This window comes from Mobula hypostoma, chromosome 2 (genome assembly GCF_963921235.1).
Source record: "Mobula hypostoma chromosome 2, sMobHyp1.1, whole genome shotgun sequence".
Lineage (NCBI taxonomy): Eukaryota > Metazoa > Chordata > Chondrichthyes > Myliobatiformes > Myliobatidae > Mobula > Mobula hypostoma.
Genome location: NC_086098.1, coordinates 228,245,814 through 228,269,767, shown reverse-complemented (window position 1 = coordinate 228,269,767; position 23,954 = coordinate 228,245,814). Strand labels below are relative to the sequence as shown.

At 41.6% G+C, this 23,954-nt stretch overlaps 1 protein-coding gene across 1 annotated transcript in view; it reads right to left on the bottom strand.

Moving 5' to 3' along the window:
• Nucleotides 1-282: 282 nt before the first annotated feature.
• Nucleotides 283-23,954, bottom strand: part of LOC134336988 (bactericidal permeability-increasing protein-like) — a 35,811-nt gene continuing 12,139 nt past the window's right edge. The window contains exons 5-15 of the mRNA XM_063031733.1: nt 22,223-22,286; nt 22,045-22,105; nt 17,256-17,347; nt 12,189-12,365; nt 6,577-6,636; nt 6,103-6,267; nt 5,939-6,006; nt 5,409-5,451; nt 3,434-3,497; nt 2,744-2,820; nt 283-938 (exon numbers count right to left, since the gene is read on the bottom strand). Of these exons, the coding sequence (XP_062887803.1) occupies nt 843-938; nt 2,744-2,820; nt 3,434-3,497; nt 5,409-5,451; nt 5,939-6,006; nt 6,103-6,267; nt 6,577-6,636; nt 12,189-12,365; nt 17,256-17,347; nt 22,045-22,105; nt 22,223-22,286 (967 nt within the window). The 3' untranslated portion in view covers nt 283-842. The remainder of the gene's footprint in view (nt 939-2,743; nt 2,821-3,433; nt 3,498-5,408; nt 5,452-5,938; nt 6,007-6,102; nt 6,268-6,576; nt 6,637-12,188; nt 12,366-17,255; nt 17,348-22,044; nt 22,106-22,222; nt 22,287-23,954) is intronic.

Sequence of the window (23,954 nt, the reverse complement as noted above, 5' to 3'; positions counted from 1 at the left end):
ACAATTATGCTCTTAATAGTAAAAATTCTGTTTACTTTACACTTAATTTTGCGTTTCTTGTAAATGTTGCTTATATGGTGCTGTGTCCTTGTGATGTTGCTGCAAATAAGTTTTACATTGTATCTGTGCATACATGTACTTGTGCAGATGATAAACCCGACTTTAACTCTGCAAAAAAAACCCACAGAGGACAAGGTGGCAATTCCATAAATTCAAAATCAATGCCAGTCAGGCAGCATAGAGGAGAATTAGACTACTGTTGAAAGAAATCACATCCCAAAATACCTTGTTTTGTTATTTATTTGTCCTTTTAAAAGTAATTGAATCTGCTTTTTTCAGTGAGAAAGTGAATGCAGTCTTTGTTTATCCAATACGGAGATACAGTAAACTGAAGAACTTACTCTTTTTTTTTCCAGACGCTCATGCAAATTGTTAAGCTTAAACAAAAATTGTGTTGACACACCAAAAGTTTCTTTTAAATGCCCTCTCAAAAAAAAATAGGGATTGAGATCAAAACTAATAAAGCTTGACTGTTGCTACCGCTTGTTAGAGGAATGATTTGGTTCCTCTAAAGTTGGTTATTTTTGTTTTATATTCTTCCAACAATACATACAGGAAGATTTTAGCAACACTTCCTTATGCTTATTAAAAGTCTTACACAAAAGTTCACACGAAGAGAAAAGAACAAGAAAAAAACCTGGAGAGGGAGCTTAACGATAGCTTTTGTTTGCAATGCACAAGACTAAAAACTATCAAGCTAGAAATGAACAATATTTGACAGAGAAAATGTAGTGGCCTTAAATAAAATCTCAGTTTAAAAAGTGGCCAGGTAATCAGAACAATCAGATGTCTATTTTTTTCCTGTCACAAAGCTTTGGCTGGGAGTGGCTGCTGGTTCCTGGGCGGTAACGAATATCGGTTGCAATCACCAGAATGTTCTGAAACAGTATCAATATTACATTATCACAAACTTGATATTCACCAGTACATGCTTTGAAGCACAGCAGCACAGTTTCAATCTACAATCATGGTTTTGTCATATGCCACAGATTATTGATACCTCACCATTCATAACCACAAGGCCATTCATCCCATGGTGGCTGGAACATCCCGTGAAAGAGTTTACAATTGAATTACTTCATTTGCTCTTTCCCTATAATTGTCATATCCCTCCTTTACACAGCTACATCCTGTTCTCTTCTGGAATTCACTATAGGATCAATTTCTACCACCTTTCCAGGAATACAATGCAGATCATAAGTCACCACATGGTCTCCCTGAATCTTTGTTAATGACCCTTTGCTCTGACTCCTGCTCATCCTTATGTTGGAAGCTATTTCTCCCACTAAGGAGCAGAGAACAGTCAACAGGCCGCTCGGCCCACTGGGTTGTGCCATTCCTGACACTAATTTATACTAATGTCCTTTTCCTGTGTATCATCCATTCCCTTCATAGAGAATCACAGCACAGAAGCAGGGCCCTTGGCCAAAACCATATGTCCATCTAAAATGCTTTTAAACCCCCATCACAATCTGTAGTATTTCTCAGTGGCCAACTACTCTAATTCCACTGCCACCCTGCAAGTGGAGGAAGTGCTCCCCCTGCCCACCCCACCTCCTCCCTCACTGCCATTCAGGGCCCCAAACTGCCCTTCCAGGTGAGGCAACACTTCACCTGCGAGTCTATCAGAGTCACCGATAGTGTCTGATGCTCCCACTACATCACCGGGAACCACTTTGTCGGGCACCTTTGTTCTGTCTGTAATGAGCAGGATTTCCTGGTGATCAATCATTTTAATTTCACGCCGTGGACTCCAATCTGACAGCATGAATATCGATTCTTCTATCTTCCAGTAATTTCTACCCACTCCCCCTCCTCTCTTTTCCCATTCCCCATTTTAGCTCTCTTCTTATCCCTCTCTTCTCCTTCCTCCGTACCACCCCTCATTGGTATCCCACTCCTTCCCTATCTCGCATGGTCTGCTTTCCCCTTCACATTCCTTCTTCAGCCCTTTAGCCTTTCCATTATCAGCTTCTCTACTTCATCCCCCACCAACCTTCTACCCCTTCGCCTGGCTGCACCTATCACCTTCCAGCCTGTACTGCTTCCTGCACACAATACGCCAAGTGATGTTTGATAAATCTTTTATACAGCTACAGAATGAGTTCTTTTCTGTTATGTTTGAAGACTTCCAGCAAATTTCCCATTTGCCTTCTCTACTCTAGGGAGAATAATGCCAGTTTCATCAGCCTCCTCACTCCAGCGCCTCAGCCCTGGAGCCATTGAGGCAAATCTCAGCATCTCCCAGAAAATCAAGTGTCAGGAATATTCTAATCAAATTCTTTGCTTTGAACAGGTTGCATCTCGTTGCTGTTCTTGTATGCTGTGTCAGTATTAACTTCTTACACTGGGTTTAACTTGAAACCACAATTAAAGTACACTTTCCCAACAATGTTGGACTTTCTCTAACTCTAGAGAAAAGTCAGTGGCACAAAACATTTAATTGTGAAGTTATTTTAAAGACATTGCGAACTGCTCACTATCACATTACCATCTGCCTGAACATGATGTTGAACCTCTGCATGGTGATGTTAGTTTTCACAGAAAGGACAAGGAGGAGGAATAGATCCCCCTTATACAAGTCCTCAAGGGAAATTGTTCCCTCGTGACTTTTCTTGTGACGTAATGTCATTTAAATGTCATTCATATCATTAAGTGGATTTCACAGCATGCAATCACTCACCTGGTTCACCGTTAGCACAGGGTTTACAAAGTCTAAGTTTTTCATACTTGGAAGTGGAACTCCCCTGGCTAGTTTCTCTGCAAGCAAAAGTAAGAGAATTTTCTAAGACATCCATAAAGCTAAACAAATAAAAAAAGATGCAGTTGTGGAAGATCCAATCCCTTGACCCCACACAGCATATTGTTTTATGTCAGCACCTTTATCCTATGCAAAGCCCACAACTAATATCCACAATCCTGCTGATCACCTGATGACTACATTCAATGACTGAGACCCAATGCTGTTGTGTAGAGAACCCCCTCTGGGCACCCATTTTGAGACTGTAACCCAACCTGATTCTAGACCCCACAGTCAGGGAAAGTATCATCATTACTTCTACCCCATCTAGATCTGGAAGAACTTTAGACATTTCCTTAAGATCACCTCACGTTCTTTCAAATTATAGACAGTGCAGACCCAGCCTGCTCAATTTCTCTTTATAGGAAAATCCCAACGCCCCAGGAATCAATCTGGTGAACCTTTGTGGCACACACTTTCATCCATCTTTGCGTCATCGGCAAATCTGGACCTCTGGCACTAGATCCCTTCATCTAAATCATTGATGTGGATTGTGAACCACTGGGGCCTCAACACTGTTTTCATGATCTCTTCGATTTCAGAGATTGTGAAAGGCTTCCATCAGGGACTTACCGTTGACCCTTGGTAACACCACGGCTCTTACTACAATCTTGATTAGCAGTTCCAGACCTTCCACCTTCAATGAGAAAGAAAGTGTGAAGAAGGTCATGTAGCTGAAATATCCCAGAATGAAATTTATGGTAGGGAGGTTAGTCCAGGGGAGGCTGGAGCTGACAACGTGAACATTGAAGACTCGGAACATCCCAACACATCCTGACTGCTGTACTTTTCATGGGATCCAGGGTTGGATTGTCAGTTCACTGGGGAATTTGGGCAGTGGACTGGAGCCAGCTTACAACTGAAGCAGGTTCAGTAACTACATGTATTTCAATGGAGAGCAATGGCTTACTGGGAGTCAGGTAAGTTTTTGTTGAAACCCAACATGGAAATAAGCCCTTTTTTTCCCCACTGAGTTCATAACATCAAAAAGTCAGTGGTCACTGGTGTTGCAAGCAAGGAGCTCTACTAGCTACAGCACTGTCTGACATAATTTTTTTAATTGAGTAAATTAATCAAAATGCCCGCTTCGCTGCCGCTGCTACTGTGCGATCGAGAATCTCCGGAGGGGGAGGCCCCAAATCCTCGGCTTTGCCTATTGCCCATTGCCGGGGCCGGGGCCGAAGCGCTTGGCAGAGATGGTGTTCGGTGCTCGGTGTCGGAGGGCTGGTCGGAGGCTTGAAAGTTTTTGGATGGACTCAAGAGTCGGCTGTGGTCGGGTGCTTCCAGGGTGCTGCATTGGGAAGTTTACGGCGCTGGAAGCTCATGGCAGGGAGAGTTTTTCTTCCTTCTACCATCTGCGTGAGATGATGGGACTTTCAAGAGACTTTGAGACTTTTTTTTACCGTGCCCATGGTCTGTTCTTATCAAATTACGATATTGCTTTGCACTGTTGTAACTATATGTTATAATTATGTGGTCTTTGTCAGTTTTTCAGTCTTGATTTGTCTTGTGTTTCTGTGATATCATTCTGGACGAACATTGTATCATTTCTTAATGCATGCATTACTAAATGACAATAAAAGAGGACTGCGTGTCCTCATAATCTATTCTAAAATCTAATTGTTTTTAAAGTAGTTTTGTGTTTCTTAATTTTTAGTAGTGAGACTTCCTTTGTTACATTTTCTGAATAGTTTCCTATGTTCAGGAATGTCAGAGACAGTTTTAACAGCAAGTAAATTTGGTGGGGTGTCTGATCTCCTGTCCAAGCACTATTGGCTTCTACCGACCCTAGCAATCAGAAGACATTTTTGAAACAACACGTTGCTGCAGGTAAGTACTGTCAAGGGAGCAACAAGTGTGGCAGCTCAGATATAGGCCAGACAAAAGTGTTCCATAGACCCATATGTATTACTGCATAGATATTACAGGGTCCAATAGGATTTTGAGGGAGGGCCAATGTCAATGCTGGCCACTTCACTTGATCTTAACCAGGATAAAATGATAAAATAGAACTTTCAGATAGGGCAGCTTTAAAAGTCTTGGAACGGTTTGAATAAATGCTTATCATTTGGGGCTAAATGATTATCATGACCGAATAAGTCGAAGATGATCAAGAATGCTTTCCACAAGTCATTGAGGGTTTCCAGCATTTTCTGTTTTCATTTAAAATATTCAATGTTCACAGTACTTTATTTTTGTGAATATAACTTGATTTTCATTGCATGGAACTTGAATCTTTTATTGCTGTTAAAAGATCAAAAACCTGCAATGTTATTTTTGCTTTCTGTGAGGCAAAGGATGCATCTGCCCCAAATATTCTGATTAGGCCCAGAACTGTTCTTTCCTCTTAGTCCATGTTGAGTTGTGGGGTATTGAGGTGAATGCTTCCATAGATTCTGCTGATCAAGCTGCCGAATCATTACGCTGAGTAAGATGTAGTAACATGTTGTTTGTCTAAAGGTATTACTTTGATGAAAATTCAATTTGTATTGAAGAATCAAATTCATGTCAAACAAACAATATGTAAGGTGTAAAATGAGCTTCTTACCGGAACAGGGCCCACTTTAGAATGTCCACCAGTCAATCCCAGACTATACAAAAGCAAAGCGGAAGAGCAGAACATGATTATATCATAGAGGAAATTGTCAGCAACTCTGGTTTTAACAATGCTGATGCAGACTGACTTTAAACTCCTTCAGTCACTAAAGATACATGTAACAAAAACAGTGAAAAGAATTGAAACTTTTCAAGCAAGTCTCAATCTGAAACTTCAGATGGATGTTAAAGTTTTTTAGCACTTGACAAATGAAGGGCAGTTAGTTCTTCTAGGATTCATCTGACCAGTGTTTATTCTTTAATGACAAGGAACTTCTAGTATTGCTAAAATAGACTGAGTGCTAATTACTTTACTCTGCATGAACTGACGCCATGTTCCGTTACTGAACTGAGCCTTTCGAGTACAAGTTTGTTTTTAAGAAATGGTGGAAATTATTTTACGCTGCACAAACTGAAACCATGTTCCCTTGCACTAATGTCTGAGGGCTTGAACGGTATTTCAAGTACAAGTTTTCTTCTTACCGATTCAGCGTTACGGACCCAACCACTTTCATCCCTAAGACATTCATCCTAACAGAGATGCTGGTGTCCTGGAACAGTCCAAAACAAGAAGGAAGAATCCCCATGATAACAGATGGCCAAGATGTTGAGACACGTTACGAAAGGAACAAGATTTTAGTACTTACAATGTTCAGGCCAAAAAGTGATACAAGGGATGAGTTTGGGAGGATCGCTGATACGTCAAGGGCAGCAAGTGCTTGAAGGGTGACGTCACTTGCAGCCCTCAGAACTGGTGGCTTAGTGGTGTGGAGGTTCATTATCATGTTCATGTTAGGATAGAGCTTTTCCAGCTGTGGGGAAAGATAAGCTATTAATATTTATGTGTGTGATTAACTTTTTCTTTCCTTCTGCATCAAACCTGGCTGATCTTTACATATACGAGCAGTTGAGGGTTGTTTTATATTTAATGTTTCCAGAATCGGTAGTATTTTGGCACTGGTAATACTAATTTTTCCCAGTGAAAAGAATGCAAGTTATAAGTTTGCACCGCAAACACTCTAAGGTGCAAAGAATCATGATCTGGTGAGCACACCCGAGCTGGCTCGGGGAAAGCTGCTGTTGATATCAGACAAAGGCACACAGACTCATGAAACGCTTACCTGAGGCATAATTATACCGAAGGACTTTGTGTTTAATCTGAATGGCGAATCTTTTGGTATCTGGGGAAAACAGAAAACAATTAGCAAATTTTGTCTTGGTGTTTTTTTTTGTGTGACCGTGTTATCACACAATCTTCAGAGGCAAGGGTGATAGGATGGCTAGTGTGCTCCGTGGATTTCAAAACCCAAATCCAATTCTGAGATGGGATTTGTAAACGATTGCAGATTGCATTGGTAAATACCAAAAGTTATCCTGAAGTTGTTGCAAGAAGTTAGTATTTCTAAAGAAAATCATTCTCTATTATTAAATCTAGATTCACTGCTACTTCAGCTATAGAACATACAACATAGAACACAGAACAGTACAGCACAGGACATGCACCTCAGCCCTTGATGTTAAGACTATAAGACTAAAAGTAGAATTAGGCAATTTGGCCCATCAAAGCTGCTCTGGTATTCCATCATGACTGATTTATTATCCCTCTCGACCCCATTCTCCTGCTTTTTCCCTGTAACTGTGACGCCCTTACTAGTCAAGAACCTACCAACGTCTGCTCTAAATACTTGGTCTCCACAGTGGTCTGTGGCAATGAATTCTAGAATCACCACCATCTGGCTAAGGAAATACCTCCTCCTCTCTGCTCTACAGGGACTTCCTTCTATTGTGAGGTTGTACCCTCTGGTCTTTGACTCCCCCACTATAGGAAACATCCTCTCCATGTCCACTCTATCTAGGTCTTTCAATTTTTGATAGGTTCCCATGAGATCCACCCCACTTTCTGCTAAACTCCGGTGTGTACATGCCCAGAGCCATCAAACCCTCCTCTGACATTAACCCTTTCATTCCTAGGGTCATTCTTGAGAATCTCCTCTGGACCTTCTTTATCTTAGATAAAGGGGCCAAAGCAGCTCACAATTCTCCAAGTGCTGCCTGACCAGTACCTTACAAAGACTCTGCATTACTTTTATATTCTGGTACTCTTGATTACCACACCTTGGTGTCACAGACACCCTGTGCGATACTGAGTAATACTACCATCACTTCATATCTGGATGGTGTGAACGTGCCTGTATTATTGCATAATATTATGGTAATTCTTGCACTACCATCTTATTAGGGAGCTTAATGTAAAGGAACTCTAAGGAGGCAGTGAACATAACGTGATCGAATTCATGCTGTAATGTGGGAAGGAGAAGCATATGTCATATGTATCAGTATTGCAGTGGAATAAAAGGAATTGCAAAGGCACGAGAAAGAAGCTTGCTCAGGTGGATTGGAGGATACTAGCAGGGATGACAACAGAGCAGAGATGGCTGAAGTTTCTGGGAATAGTTCACAAGGCACAGGATAGATATATCCCACAGAAGTTCTCATATGGCAGGGGTGGGCAACCATGGCTGACAAGAGAGGTTAAGGACAGCATAAAAGCTAAGGAAAAGACATATAAGGTAGCAAAAGTGAGTGGAAAGTTGGATAATTGGGAAGCTTTTAAAATCCAACAAAAGACCACTAAAAAAGCTATAAGAAGGAAAAAGATGAAGTATGAGGGCAAACTAGCCAATGATATAAAACAGGATATTCAAATTTTTTCAGTTATATAAAGAGTAAAGGGAAGGTGAGAGTTGATATTGAACCACTGGAAAATAACACTGGTGAGGTAGCAATGGGGGACAAAGAAATGGCAGACGAACTTAATGGGTACTTTCCATCTGCCTTCACTGTGGAAGACACTAGCAGTGTACCAGAGGTCTGTGAGTGTCAGGGAGCAGGAGTGAGTGCCATTGCTATTACAAAGGAAGAATGCTAGACAAGCTTGAAGATCTTAAGGTGGATAAGTCACCTGGACCAGATGGACTACATCTCAGAGTCCTGAGAGGTTGCTGAAGAGATAACGGATGCATTGGTCATGATCTTTCAAGAATCATTTGATCCTGGCATGGTCCCAGAGGACTGGAAGATTGCAAATATCACTCCACTCTTTAAGAAGTGAGGAAGGCAAAAGAAAGGAAATTATAGGCCAGTTAGCCTAACCTCAGTGGCTGGGAAAGTGTTGGAGTCTATTATTAAAGATGAAGTTTCAGGGTACTTGGAGACTAATGATAAAATAAGTCAAAGTCAGCATGGTTTATGTTACGGGAAACCTTGCCTGACAAATCTGTTAGATTTCTTCAAGGAAGTAACAAACAAGGTGGACAAAGGAGAGGCAGTGGATGTTATTTACTTGGATTTTCAGAAGGCATTTGATAAGGTGCCACACATGGGACAGCTTAACTGGTTAAAATCCTAGGGTGTTACAGGAAAGATACTGGCACGGGTAGAGGAATGGCTGACAGGCAGGAGGCAGCGAGTGGGAATAAAAGGGGCAGTTTCTGGTTGGCTGCCAGTGGTGTTCCTCAGGGGTCAGTATTGGAACCACTACTTTTCACATTGTTTGTCAATGATTTGGATAATGGAATTGATGGCTTTGTGGCAGTTTGCAGGTGATACAAAGATAAGTGGAGGGGTAGGTAGTGCTGAGGAAGCAATGCAATTGCAGCAGGACTTAGACAAATTGGAAGAATGGGCAAAAAAGAAGCAAAAAAAAAAGAGGCAGTGTTGGGAAATGTATGATAATGCATTTTGGTAAAAGGAACAATAGTGCAAACTATTACCTAAATGGGGAGAAAGTTCAAACATCAGAGGTGCAGAGGGACTTAGGAGTCCTCGTGCAAAACTCCCAGGAGGTTAATTTATAGGTTGAGTCTGTGGTAAATATTGGCATTTATTTCAGGGGGAGTAGTGTGTTGGGGCAGGTAATGCTGAGGCTTTATAAGACACTAGTCAGGCCGCATTTGGAGTATTGTCAACAGTTTTGTGCCCCATATCTTAGAAAGGATGTGTTGTCATTGGAGAGAGTCCAGAGGAGGTTCACAAGGATAATTCTGGGAATTAAGGGGTTAACATATGAGGAGCATTTGGCAGTTTTGGGCTTGTACTCACTGGAATTTAGAAGAATGTGGGGAGATCTCATTGAAACCTATTGAATGTTGAAAGGACTAGACAGGGTGGATGTGGAGAGAATGTTTCCTCTGGTGGAGGTATCCAGAACGGGAGGGCACAGCCTCAAAATTGAGGGGCGACCTTTTAGAATGGTGGCAAGGATGAATTTTTTTTAGCCAGAGAAGGTAAATCTGTGGAATGTTCTGCTACAGACTGCAGTGGAGGCCAAGTCCGTGGGTATATTTAAGAAAGGTGTTAATAGGTTCCTGATCAGTCAGGGCATCAAAGAATATTGTAAAAAGGCAGGTGCATGGGGTTGAGTAGGATCCGGGTTCAGCCATGATGGAGTGGCAGAGCAGACTTATTGGCTGAATGGCCCAATTCTACTCCTATGTCTTATGGTCTTATCAGTGTGAACTTGGAAATCGTGTAAATCTTGTCATCCTTCACTTGTCAATCTTGTACATCTTATTTTTAAGGTAACTTTTTTACATTCTTTCTTCTTGTACTTGTATATCTGTGCACTTGTAATGCTACTGTGAGACTGTAATTTCCTTTGGGATCAATAAAGTATCTATCTATCTAAATGCTTACATTGCATTTGCCTTCCTTACCACTGACTTAACCTCCAAATTAACCTTCAGGGAATCCCAAGTCCCTTTGCAGCTCTGATTTCTGAATTTTCTCCCCATTTAGAAAATAGTCTACACCTTCATTACTTCTACCAAAGTGCATGACCATACACTGTGCTTCACTGCACTGTATTCCATCTGCCACTTCTTTGCCCATTCTTCTGATCTTCTGCAGACTCCCTGCTTGATCAATACTACCAGACTCCCTCCCTACCAGACTCCCCACAAAGCCATCAATCCCATCATACCACTCACCGACATATACAATAATGTGAAAAGAAGTGGTCCCAACACCATCTCCTGCAGAACACTGCTCGTCACTGGCAGCCAACCAGAAAAGCCTCCCTATATTCACCCTCTTTGTCTCTTCCCAATCAAACAATCTTTGATCTTTCTGTAATACCACGGGCTCTTATCTTGTATAGCAGCCTCATGTGTGCACCTTGTCAAAGGCCTGCTTTGGTGACCTTTTCACCTTCTCCAAGATCAATCCCTTCTTTTCCACACAGCACTCCATTTTACTTTCATCCACATGCCTATTTATACGCCTCTTAACTATCTCTAATGGGCTTTTGTATTACCTCAGTACAATGCTGTAATGAGAAAGATCTGTATAGATGGCATACAGAGCATTTCTCACTATCTCGCAACACATATGGCAACAATAGACTTATCTATAAGTTACAAATTCACATTTCCAACTGGAGCTTCCATCATTTTCAATGGCCTTTTTCAGAAGTTTTAGTATTGCTTTACTATAATAGATTTAGACGGAATTATTAATTGTTCACGGAGGCAGCCTCTGGCGATTTATGGGCCTGTTCCCTATTTCTCTACAAGCAAGGTAACACAAGAGTTCTGCAGATAGCATTGCTGTCTCACTGCTCCAACCCTGACCACCAGTGCTGCCTGGGTGGAAACTGCATGCTCTCCCGGTGACACTGTAAGGTTCACCAGAGTGCTCAAGTCTCTACCCACATCCCAAAGACAAATGGGCTAAACAGCACCTTCCAGACCCACGACCACTACAATTAAAGAAGGACGAGAACAGCAGATACCTGGGAACACCACCGCTTGGAAATACCCCTCCAGGTCACTCACCATCCTGGCTTGGAAACATATCACCTTTCATTCATTGTCTCTGGGTCAAAATCATGAAATTCCTTCCCTAACAGCACCGTGGGGTGTACCTACACCTCAGGGACTACAGCAGTTCAAGAAGGCAGCTCATCAACACCTTCTCAAGGGCAACTAAGGATGGGCAATAAATGCCGGTTTAGCTGGCGACGCCTACATCCCGTAAGTGGATAAATAGAAAAAAACAGCTGCCGTTGGCTTAGGCAGCTGGTGAGAGAATCAGGTTGGTACTGGACATGTGTGAGGAGATAGAGTCAGAGGGAAATAAAAGAGGGAATCAGAGATCTAGCATAAACTCAATAGGTCAAATATTATGTGGAGAATATGAAGTGATGTCCTTTGTGATTTTTATAATCAATAACAGAATGCAGAATAAAGTATTACAGTTTAGTAATTTTATAATGAAAGGATAGAAGCTGTTATTGAGACTGGTGACACATGCCTTCAGCTTCTTCTGAGGGAATATACTTTGTTTGTTTCACCCTTCTAACACAGCGGCCTGGAACTTGGGTCATGCTTCTGGACTGATGCATTGGAGTAGATCAGTTGGCAATCACAAAAACATAATGCAACACAGAATCAGTTTGCCCAATGTCCACATCACTGAGCAAACTTCACTGCCTCCTCTCCACATACCCGGTCCCTCCACTAGTTTCACTACAAAGGTTAGAATGAGTCTCTGAAAGAGCTGTCCAATCCAAATTTGGAGTGATTGTGACCACAAGGCAGGTAATGCTTCAGGGCTACGTCTCTTCACTGTGTGGCAACATTTGTTTCCAGAAAGACCCACTCCTGCCTGTGAGAAAAATAACCTTGTTCCCATTGACCAATACATCAGGGCAGTGAAGACAGTCGCTACTCACCATACCATCAGTAACCTTTATTTGCAAAGCTCCAGCTTCGTGAAACACAAATCCTGCTGAATTAGCCAAGAAATCGGATATTCCCAAGTACAACATGTGATTGCTTTGACTGGGGAGGCTGACTGGGGGTGGCTTGAAGGGAAGTTCTTTACGATGTCCCACTCTGAAAACTTCACCCTATAAAAAGAATTAGATATCAAATGCCAGGTCCAGGAGAATGCAGGCCCATAAAATGCTATTTAACCAATGTTTATCTATTCTTGGTTTTCTTTGAAAAGGTGCTGATAAGCCATTTCCTAGGACCCTCACAGTCCTTCCAGTGAAAGTTTGCACTGGGTTTGCGTAGTTGTAAAGAGTTACAGTGTATTGGAAATCAGCTTGGTTCATGGGGATGAAGGGAACTTGCAGATAATAACATCAACTACCAAACATAAATCACCTTTTAAATTCTTGGTGTCAATGGTAAACAAACACATCAAAGGTTTTAAAAACTGCCCAAGGGACAATATTGGATTATCTGTCTTAGGCCCAGCACAAGGAAGCACACCAGTGTCTTTCTTAGAAGGTTAAGGAAGTTGGGCTTGTCTCTGATCTCCCAGCAACCATACATTTTAATTCCACGTGCCATTCCCATTCTGATATGTCTATCCACGGCCTCCCCTACTGTAAAGATGAAGCCACACTGAGGTTGGAGGAACAACACCTTATATTCCGTCTGGGTAGCCTCCAACCTGATGGCATGAACATTGACTTCTCTAACTTCCGTTAATGCCCCACCTCCCCCTCGTACCCCATTCCTTGTTTATTTGTTTGTTTATTTATTTATTATCTTTTTTTCTCTCTCTCTTTTTTTCTCCCTCTGTCTCTCTCACTATAACTCCTTGTCCATCCTCTGGGCTCCCCTCCCCCTTTCTTTCTCCCTAGGCCTCCCGTCTCATAATCCTCTCCCTTCTCCAGCCTCGTATCCCTTTTGCCAATCAACTTTCCAGCTCTTAGCTCCATCCCTCCCCCTCCTGTCTTCTCCTATCATTTTGGATCTCCCCCTCCCCCTCCCGCTTTCAAATCTCTTACTATCTCTTCTTTCAGTTAGTCCTGACGAAGGGTCTCGGCCCGAAACGTCGACTGTACCTCTTCCTATAGATGCTGCCTGGCCTGCTGCATTCACCAGCATTTTTTATGTGTGTGACTCTGACAAACTTGTACAGATGCACTGTTGAAGGTATCCTGACGGGTTACATCATGGTCTGGTATGGTAATTCAATGTGCAGGAATGTAAGAAGCAGCAGAGAGTAGTCCAATACATCACAGGTATTGTGTGTTTAATATTTCAATAATATTTGAGTAATTTTGTAAATAATATGTAGTTTGATTAAACATTCTTGTTTGTTTAAATAATTCATTATGGATTATATGTAAAAATGTGTTAATTGCACACATTATGCTACCACGTGATATGTGTGCACCTCGGTTAAAGCAAACTCAAATTAGACCCGTACGTGTGGATGCCGTGTCTTCCTTTGAATTAATCGAATGTTAAAAAACATAACATTGTCAATGAGGTGATTTTAAAATGAACCTGAGACAGTTAGCGACCTGTTAAGGTGGAGCAAAACATTTGAACTGAAAAACTATGCTGTGAGGAACAGTTGAATTTAAAAGCAACATCCCAGCATGAGCAGAAACATTGTTTAATAAAAAATCCATAAGCAGAAGAATTCAGCATTCATAAAGAGTGAGTACTGGGTGATAATAATCATATAAAGGCAGAAATGGCTGGCTACATCAGAAAAATTGACTATTTTGATTACATTATGGGTAATTGGCTCACGAAGCAAATGGAATATCCAATGAGAAGTGAATGCCAAGTTTGCTGAAGTTCGACTGCTCCAAGCAAACCAGCAGAAACGAGCTTTAGTGATATTGTCAAAATAACACAGGAACATTCAGAACCAAAGCCATTGTTGATTACAGAACACTTTAGGTTTCAAGTGGAATTAAAAGCAAGAGAAGACCATTTCAGCATACGTGGCTGAATTCAAGAGATTATGAGCAATGTCAGTTTGGTAATGATGCACCAAGAACTTGTATAGTGTGTGGAATCTTATAAGAAAGCTTTCAAAAACGGCTCCTAACCGAAGCACAGCTTACATTTAAAAGAGCAGTGGAAATCGCTATTTCCATGGAAACTGCATTTGAGTTGCAGTCAGGAATGAAAGTGAGGATCAACAAAGTTACATCGTCTAAACAGAAACTGGCCTAACTGAACAAATTGTGTCACCATTGTGGCAGCGGCTCACATACACCAAATAAATGCAGGTGTAAATATAATATTTGCAGAAAATACAACAAAGTAGGTCACATACTAAGAGCATATCATGCAGACAAAAATAAATGGACAGCTCAGGGAAGAGAAAAAAGCTTAAAAATCAAGTTGCAATTTCAAAAAGAACACTGATCTGCATGCTCGATGAAAAATCTGATAATGATGAGAGTGACACAGGACTGTGTAGCCTTGAAATTGACATGTGAAAATTAACAAAAGACAAGCAATATGGCTTACATCAGACATGAATAGCAAATGAATTAACATGGAATTGGTCACAGCTCAGCTGTTTCAGTCATTCCACAAAATTTGTTTGAACAGCATTTCAAAACTTCCAACTTGATGCCTGCAGATATCCAGTTAAGAACTTACACTGGAGAAAAGTTAACTTCTGTAGGAATAGCATCTGTAACAGTGAAATACAACAATCAACAAGCCACATTGGGCTTGAATGTGGTAAAATCAGAAGGACCAGCATTGTTGGGGTATGATTGGTTGAGACAACTACAACTTGATTAGAGATCCATCACCATTTTCATGCCACATCCCCTGCAATGGAGTCAACTGAAAGTAAATTAAGAAAGATACTGGATAATGTCACAACTGTCTCCATGCCAAACACTATGAACTGTTGCCCAATAAAGAATAAACAGGGTGTTGATGCCAACCTCTGTGTCTCTGTGACCAAGGAAAGGCCATGCTGCTCACAGGAACTGAAAGTGATAAAAGCAGTGATCTGTCTACGACAGTTTTTGTAGGCAACTTATCTGAAAGAGCTTCTGATATTTTAATCAGGCAATTACTTGTGAAATGTGGCTTGGTTTGAAGATGGATGAGAGTTCAAAGAGTTTCAGGGAAGTTGCAAACATTTAGCTTTTTCGGATATAAAGAACCAGAATCTACTCTGCGTGTGTTAAGGTTATTACATGAACTTCAAGTGGGAGACAAGAATGTGCAAGACCGAAGCCCAGCTGGGTGAATGGAAGGCCAAAAAGAAAGGAGTCTGTGGAGATGCAAAGCAAAGGACTTGTCAGATAATAAAGTGGATGAGGAAACCAAGGGGAAGAGATCAGATCAAAAAGGGAGCAATAGAAGGATCCATAACAGAATAGTCCAGAGAACTAAATGCACAAACTAGAAGAAAAAGGAAGAAGAAGGGTGGCTACCACTGTCAGAAACATTTCCTGCGTCTTGGAGTCAACTTCTACAACCACCATGGAGGGCACCCAAAGCACGCGATTGATTCACAGCCACAAGTCTCACCAGCCAAGCAGAGGGACCCTTCTTGTCAGGAAAGACATTATTCAACAAAAATAAGAAAGCCTCCACAGTGATGAAACATTTTGGCCTGAAGGGGACAATTTAAAAATCGACTATGCTGTGGATGTCAGTATATGGTAGTTGTTTTATATAGTATACAGTGCATTTGGCTGAGAAGCATTCTCTTTTGAGTTGGAATTTATAGCTGAGCAGGGAGAAGTGTTCTGTATTTCAGTAATATTTGAGTAATGTATATATATTGTTTGATAAGTACGCTCATTTATTTAAATAATTAAGGGTTGTATGTAAAAATATGTTAATTGCATAAGTCATCATGCTACCATGTGATACGTACTTGCCTCACTTAAAGTAATTTCAAACTAGACCCGTATTTTCAGACTCTTTGTCTTCCTTTGAATTATTTAATGTTTTGAAGTTACAAAACATAACCACAGGTTGATGCCTCTCCATGAATGGTAGAATATACAGGAGGCATCATCCGTCATCAAAGATCTCCACTAACTGTGACATGCCATCTTCTCACAGCTACCATCAGAAGCCAGAAGTCTCACCCCACCATGTTCAAGAACAGCTACTCCCACTGTCTTTTGAACTTGGTGGTGGGTTTCTTCAATCACGTGGTCAGAAGGGAAGGATGTATGTGGTTCACTGCAGAATGTTCCAGTTACTCTGGTGAGACTAAGAAATGCCATTCAAACAACTTCTGGGCAAGGCTGGTGAGACGGCAGGTAACGTTCACCCACAGCGTGTGATCTGCAACAGTAGAGAGTAACCACTTTCCGGAAATATGGACTTCCCTACTATCTCTCTGCTGGTCATATGTTTCAGAACCTAAGTATTCTGTGGTGTGTGACTCACTTCTTGAGCCCCCACAGCCTCCGCACCACATATAATTATTTCCTTGTGTAGTGCAGCTACCCCAACACCCGTCTCTAAGCAAGACAACTCAGCCTGCTGCATTGGCACCTCCTCCAGCACTCGGAACATTCACGCTTTCTGCCGGCGTTGCACACTGTTACCGCAGTGCGCCGGTCATTCAGCGAGACTGCACCTTCTAAACCAGCGTCTCGGTCACAGCAACGGGTAAATGAATGGAAGTACCATTACCTGCAACACTCATTCAAAGCCATGCACAAAGCTCACTTCCAAATGCATAGCCAACATTCCCACCACAAATCCAACACAGATTATGTACACTAAAGGCACTGCAAGGGTTCAAGCTGTTAGATCATCAGCACTTCTTCGAAGCAATCAGCACCACCTGCTGCCTTTACCAGTGAGTCTACACCAAGGTGCTCAACTTAAATAAGAGCATTTCTCAAAGATCACTGACAACCTATAAACAGACAACTGGAAAATAGTCTTGAACACATTTCAAGGTAACAGAACTATTAAAACAGTCAATGCCACTCCATCTAACCTGTTTTACATCTCCCTCTCTCCTTCCAGTCGTCAATGCATACCTTAAAATCCAGGTCCGCGCTATTGGATGTGAATCCAATTGGATTAACCAGGGAATAGTCAACCTCAGCAAAGTCATTAAGGCGGAAAGATACTGAGAACACAGAGGGAAAAGAGCATTAGACATCAGATTGTATGCCATTAAACATTATTATCCTAAGTATGGTCACATTACACCATTGAACATCTTGCTTATTCATTACTGTTGAACTCCTGAACGTCAGAGTTCTGTATCTCTCAGCAGCTTGATCAAAGCCAACTGGTTTACAGAGCTGTGGAGGTCCAAATGGAGACACAAGAGACTGCTGATTCTGGAATCTGGAGCTCCACACAATGTGCTGACGGAACTCAATGGGTCAGCAGAGTCCAGAAGAAAGGTTTTGACACAAAAAGCTGCCTGTCCATTTCTCTAGATACTTCTTGACCTGCTGAGTGCCTACAAAGCTTTATGTGTTGGTTTACAGAGGTAGCTGAGTCACATCAGCTCAAGAGATTCCAGACAGAATTCCCCATCTATGTTGAGATATTTGGTTGCAGCCAGGGTAAAAGACAATGATTGCCTTTGAGTCAGTTTCCTGGTGTCTATGTGGTCTTTTAATGGCATTTTTAGTGGCATATTTGACCTTCTCCATCTCCTAACAGGTGAAATCACAGAAACCAGCCTTCCCTTCCACAGACTCTTTCTATACTTCTCACTGCCTCAGTAAAGCAGCCAGCAAAATCTAAGACCTTGGTCATCCTAAACAATCTCTCTTCTCCCCTCTTCCATTGGGCACAAGATATGAAATCCTGGAAGCACATACACCAGGTTCAAGGGCAAATTCTTTCCCTCTGTGATGAAACTCTTGAATGGACCCCATTGTGATCAAACTCTTGAATGGATCCCACTGTGATCAAATTCTTGAATGGACCCCACTGTGATCAAACTCTTGAATGGATCCCACTGTGATCAAATTCTTGAATGGACCCCACTGAGATCAAACTCTTGAATGGACCCCACTGTGATCAAACTCTTGAATGGACCCCACTGTGATCAGATCCTTGAATGGATCTTTTGTATGATAAGATTGTCTCTTGACCTCACAATGTACTGCATGATGACCTTGCACTTTGTTGTTTACCTACACTGGCTGCAACATCAGCTTGGTTTCACAAGAGTAAGCAGACATTCAGAAATAAGGTCAAACTGATGGCAACTAATTCGCAGAGCCCATGATAGAAAGGACCACAGATAGCTGGTGGACAGAATGGGATGAGTAAAGGGGATTGTGATCAGTGATCAGAAAGGGTGCCAGTGATATGGAGATGGACAGGGACCAGCAGTACAGTGGAATATAGAGAGACAGGAGGTAGGAGAAATCTTTGGATGTGCAGCGAATAAGTGCACAAAGGTTGACAGGGAACCAGCACTTAGAGGTATAAGGATCCAGTGGATGGAGTCCAGACAACCAGTGGAACAATGCAGAGGGCCGACTGCCAACTCTTGTTACCCCATTACAGGAAGGATGCAGAGGATTTGGAGATGGTGCAGAGGAGGTTTACCAGGATGCTGCCTGGATTAGGGGACATGTGCTATGAGAGAGATTGAGCAAACTTAGGTATCTTTTCTGGAGTGGGCAGAGGCCGAAGGAAGTCATGATAGACTACTAAATGATTCCCTGCATGATAAGATGGCCTCTTGATTCCTGACCTTATAATCTACCTCCTTACTTGCACTTCACTGTTTACCTGCACTGTACTTTCTCTGTTCTGCATAGTTATGTTGTTCTACCTCAATGCACTTTGCAATGATGTAAACAGTATGCAAGAGAAGATTTTCACTGTGTCTTGCTACATCTGACAATAATAGACCAACACAAAGGAAATAATCAACATTGCCATCCAACATGCCTCTAAGATGAGCTTTTGCTTTACTCCCTACCATATCTGTTGCCAAGACTACATTCTATGGCCTCTAAAACACAGCTCACTTCCTCCTCTACCAGTCTCCCTGATGCTCAACCCCTAGTCCTTAACACTTTAGGTGCTGTTATCACCAGGGCCTACACTTCAATTCTTTTTTTTATAATTTATTTTTTATTGAATTTCATCATCAAATGTACTTCAATTCTAAGATTCCAACCAAATCAAAACTTGTTTCTGTGTCGTCAAATACATAACCCATTCCTTCCATCCTCATCAAGTTGATTGTACTCTCATAGTTTAAGCTCTACCTCATTTTGACATGACTCAGTCACGTTCTCTTTCAATACATTCACACCTATCTCCTTCACTTCCCTTATCTGCATTCCTTCCCTCACAAACTGGTCCTGTCCTTACACCTAGCCATACAAACAAATCTTCTATTTCCTTGAAAATATTTGGAAACAAATGGCTGTTGATTGTTGTCCATCTACAATCCACAGAGAGCTCTGAATTCTCAGTTGCCTCATCTTTCTGGTGAAACGCTCAATTCAAGCTGACAGCAACCTGATGGCATGAACATTGACTTCTCTAACTTCCATGAATGCCCCACCTCCCCTTCGTACCCCATCCGTTATTATTATTTTTTATCTTTTGCCAGTCAACTTTCCATCTCTTAGCTCCATCCCTCCTCCTCCTGTCTTCTCCTATCATTCTGGATCTCCCCCTCCCCCTCCCATTTTCAAATCTCTTACTATCTCTTCTTTCAGTTAGTCCTGATGAAGGGTCTCGGTCTAAAACATCGACTGTACCTCCTCCTATAGATGCTGCCTGGCCTGCTGCGTTCACCAGCAATTTTTATGTGTGTTGCTTGAAATTCCAGCATCTGCAGATCTCCTCGTGTTTGAGCCACTGTTTCAATTGTCTTTTCCCTTGGGTTCCTTAATATTAGTAAATCAATACAACCGCTGATTAGCAGGTCAGCTTATTATCACCTTGCCACTGGTAACTCTGGTCACACCAAATGGCTATCATAAGTTTTCGCTCAGTTTATAGCTTGTGAAGCATTTTGAGATGTCCGTCAAGGGTCATGTATACCAAAACTGATTTTGACCAAGGGTCTTCAATCTGAAATATTAACTCTGTAACTCATTGCACAGAACCTGTCTGGCCTATTTCAATCTTTTAGCTTTTTTAAATATTTCCACTTATTACATATATTTATATACCCCCTTGCTTCCAAGAAGGGTTTTTAGAAGAAGAATCAGGACTTTCTTAGTAAGAGCTAATTCACATTCTTAATTAATAAATATGTCAGTTAGTGTGGATTGAACCAAACCATTCAGACCGGAGAGATCCAGTGGGATGGACTGAGTCAGGTAATCAATGAGGATTTTACTTTGCACTCCAGACTAGTGAATTGACCAAGTTAAGTATCCTGTCTCAGTGATTAAGCAGGTCAGTTTGCATCTGAAAAAGAGTTAACATTTCAGGTCCGGAACCATTCGTTGAAACTAGGAAAGAGAGAGCAAGTCGCCCCATTACAGGAAGGATGTGGAGGCTTTGGAGAGTCTTGTTTACCAGGACAATGCTTGAATTAGAGTGTATTTGCCATAAGGAGAAGCTGGACAGCTTGGGACCGGCGATCTGGGGGCAAAAGGGAGACCTGATAGAAATGTATACAATTATGAGAATCATTAATAAGTTAGACATATGGTATCTTGTTCGCAGGGTCAAAATGTCAAATACTAGTGAGCATAGCTTTAAGGGAAGGGAGGAAAAGTTTAAGGGAGATGTATACGGCAAGATTTTTTTTTACATAGGAAGTGGAAGGTCCCTATACTGTGTTGCCACAGGGAGTGGTAGAAGCAGACAAAATAGTGGTGTTCAAGAGGCTTTTAGGCAGTCAGTTGACACGTAGGGAATGGGGGAATATGGATCAAATGCAGGTCAATGGGGTTCATTTCATTTGGCATCATGGTGGGGAATGAGGGATGTAGATCATGGGCAGGCAAATTAAATTAATTTAATTGGGCATCATGGTTGACACAGATGTAGGTTGAAGGATCTCTCTATGTGCTGCACGGTTAGTTTTAGGTAGCAGGAAAGGTGTGAAACAGGATGGTTAGGACTAAAGGAAATATCTCTGGCAGGGTAAGATTGTAAGACTTAATGGGGCAGTAAAAGTGGAGTTAAAATCAGATTAGGCTTTAACTTTAATTCACCATCCCACTATGATCTGTCAATCTGTAAATTCCTGCACAATCATCGCAAGCTCAAGGAACGACACCTCATCTGGGCGCATTGCAACCAGTGGGAATCAATAGATAACTCACTCTTTCTTTCTGTATGAATCAGCATTGGCCAGTTCTACCTGCCTCTACCTTGGCACAGTGTTTCTTTGAAATTCTTTTACACATACTCTGACCTGAATGTCCCACAGCTTTATCATCTGCAACACATTCTTATATAACACAGTTTAACTTTAGCTTAAATCCCTCCTTAAACTACCACTTTCGGTCAGCAGCCTCACACTAACAGATTTTCCTTTATTTCACCCACACTCTTCATCTTCCTCTTCTCTCTGCTGAAACAAACTTGTTTTCTCTTTTTCCCAGTTCTGATGAAAGGCCCCTGAAACATCAATGCTGTCTCTCTCCACAGATTCTTCCCAACCTAATGAGTGTCTCCATTAGCTTTATTTTTATTTCAGGTTTTCCAGCTTCTTCACTCTCCAATGGCTGCTGGTGGTTAATACAATGTAAGCAAGGACAGATAGGGGATCATGATTTTTATCTGCAAATCTGATTCATTCTAGGGAACAGAAGGCAACTTCCTCCTGTGAGTCTCTGGAAGGTGATGGAAGAGGAAGAACGTAAAACAACCTACTTTTCATGTCCTTTAGCTTCTTTTCCAGGTCATTGATGACACTAGAGACTTGTGGACAAATCTGTGAAGAAAGAGAAAAGGCTTGACTAAGGTGTTCTGCCTCATGTTGTACATCTGTAATGGTATCCAATTTAACAGCATAAGTATCCAATATTAAGGATGAGGGGAGATGACCTACCTCCTTGCTAAGTTTAGACTTAACAGGTTTCTCAACGAATGCGCGGAATATCGGCTCCAACCATCTGCAAAACACAATGTTACCTGGTCAGGTCAAATCTGTGCATTGTGCAGAATCACCTGCAAATGCAGAAAATACTCTGGAATAAGGATGTGGGCTGGCGTGCAGGAGTAAGCATCACCAGATGGTTCACCTGCAAATGTTTTGTGTGAGTAAATTACCTCATTTTGACATTAGACCTAATCAGATCCCAGTGAACCATGTAAATAGAGCTAATCTAAAAACGTCAGGAAGCATTTAGAGTTAGTAGAGTTTTGCCCCACAGAAGCATCTATGTTGGCAAAGATGCCCCATTCTAGCTGTTCCCATTTTCCATTGTTTGGCCTATAACCTTCTAAACTTTTCATATCCATATACCTGACTAACTTTCTTTTAAATGATGTTAATGCTTCTGCCTCAATTACCTCCACTGACAGCTCAGTCCACATACCCACCATCTTCTCAGTAAAAATACATTGCCCCTCAAGTTCATACTAAATCTCTCCCCTCTCACCCTAAACCTTTGCCCCCATTGGAAAGTGATTGAGTGAATTCACCCTGTCTATGAGCCTCGTGTTTCTCTTTAAGATCAACTTTCACTTCCTTTATTCTTTCCGCTGCCCAATGCCATGTTACTGTATGTATCATTAATCATTCAAAGTGAATTGAACAGTTTTAAAGTTCTGATCAAGGAAACAGAGTGGCAATGCTCATGTAAAGACTCTGAAACAACATTATTAATGTGGCCTCTGCTTGTTCTCTGCAAACTCCTTTCTTCTGCTATTAGTTCTCCTGTCTGTGACCATGCATTTAAAATCATCTTTATCCACTCCTTGTACCTGTAAGGGAATAGGACCCATGGGATTGTCTGTTGGGAGCCAGCATGGGACCTATAGGCTGAATAGCTTCCTTTTATGTCTTAATAAATGAACATTTAACTTTGTACCTGTTCTTTTCCTTTCTGCAACACCTCTGGGGATCCCTGGGATTTGCATGGAAATCTCTTCAAACAATTTGTGGACTCACTTGCGCCAAACTCTGACAACAGTTCATAAATGCTCTGTGACAACTCTTTCCTGAACACCAAAATGTATCTCCCACCTTGGGCCTCTGACTTTGACTCAGAACTCCTTCTTATTTGTTTTTCACATTCACTGCATTCATTGATATATTTATTTCAATGGGGCCAGTTGGGCAGAATTGAGTATTCCACAGGTCCATTTCATTTTCTCTTTGGCTGCTCCTCTGGATGCAAGGCCATCTCTTCTACTTGTAGGGCATACTGGAAATACTCAGCAGGTCAGGCAGCTTCCATGGAAGGATGGACTATGTCAATGTTCTTGGTTGGTGGTATTTTATGTTTGGATTTCTATGTTCATTCTTTTTTTTTATTAAATATGTTCTCTTGCACCCTTTTTGGAGTCTCCTGTCACATTTAACACAAGCTGTTAGCTCTGATTTTAATAAATAAATGGGTTGTCTGCAGGTTTGTTGTGGGTGGGGAATCACATTATCTTGTTTGGAAGGGTTCCTCGCTCTGGATACTGACGGATTTAGACAACTTTTCTCTGGCAGGTCCACATCAGACATGTGCAGGGTGATTACAGATCAACTGCACAGAGTACAGGAAAGGTATGCTCCTGTTAGAAAGAAGGATGGGGATGGAAAAATAAGAGTACCTTGGATGTCCAGA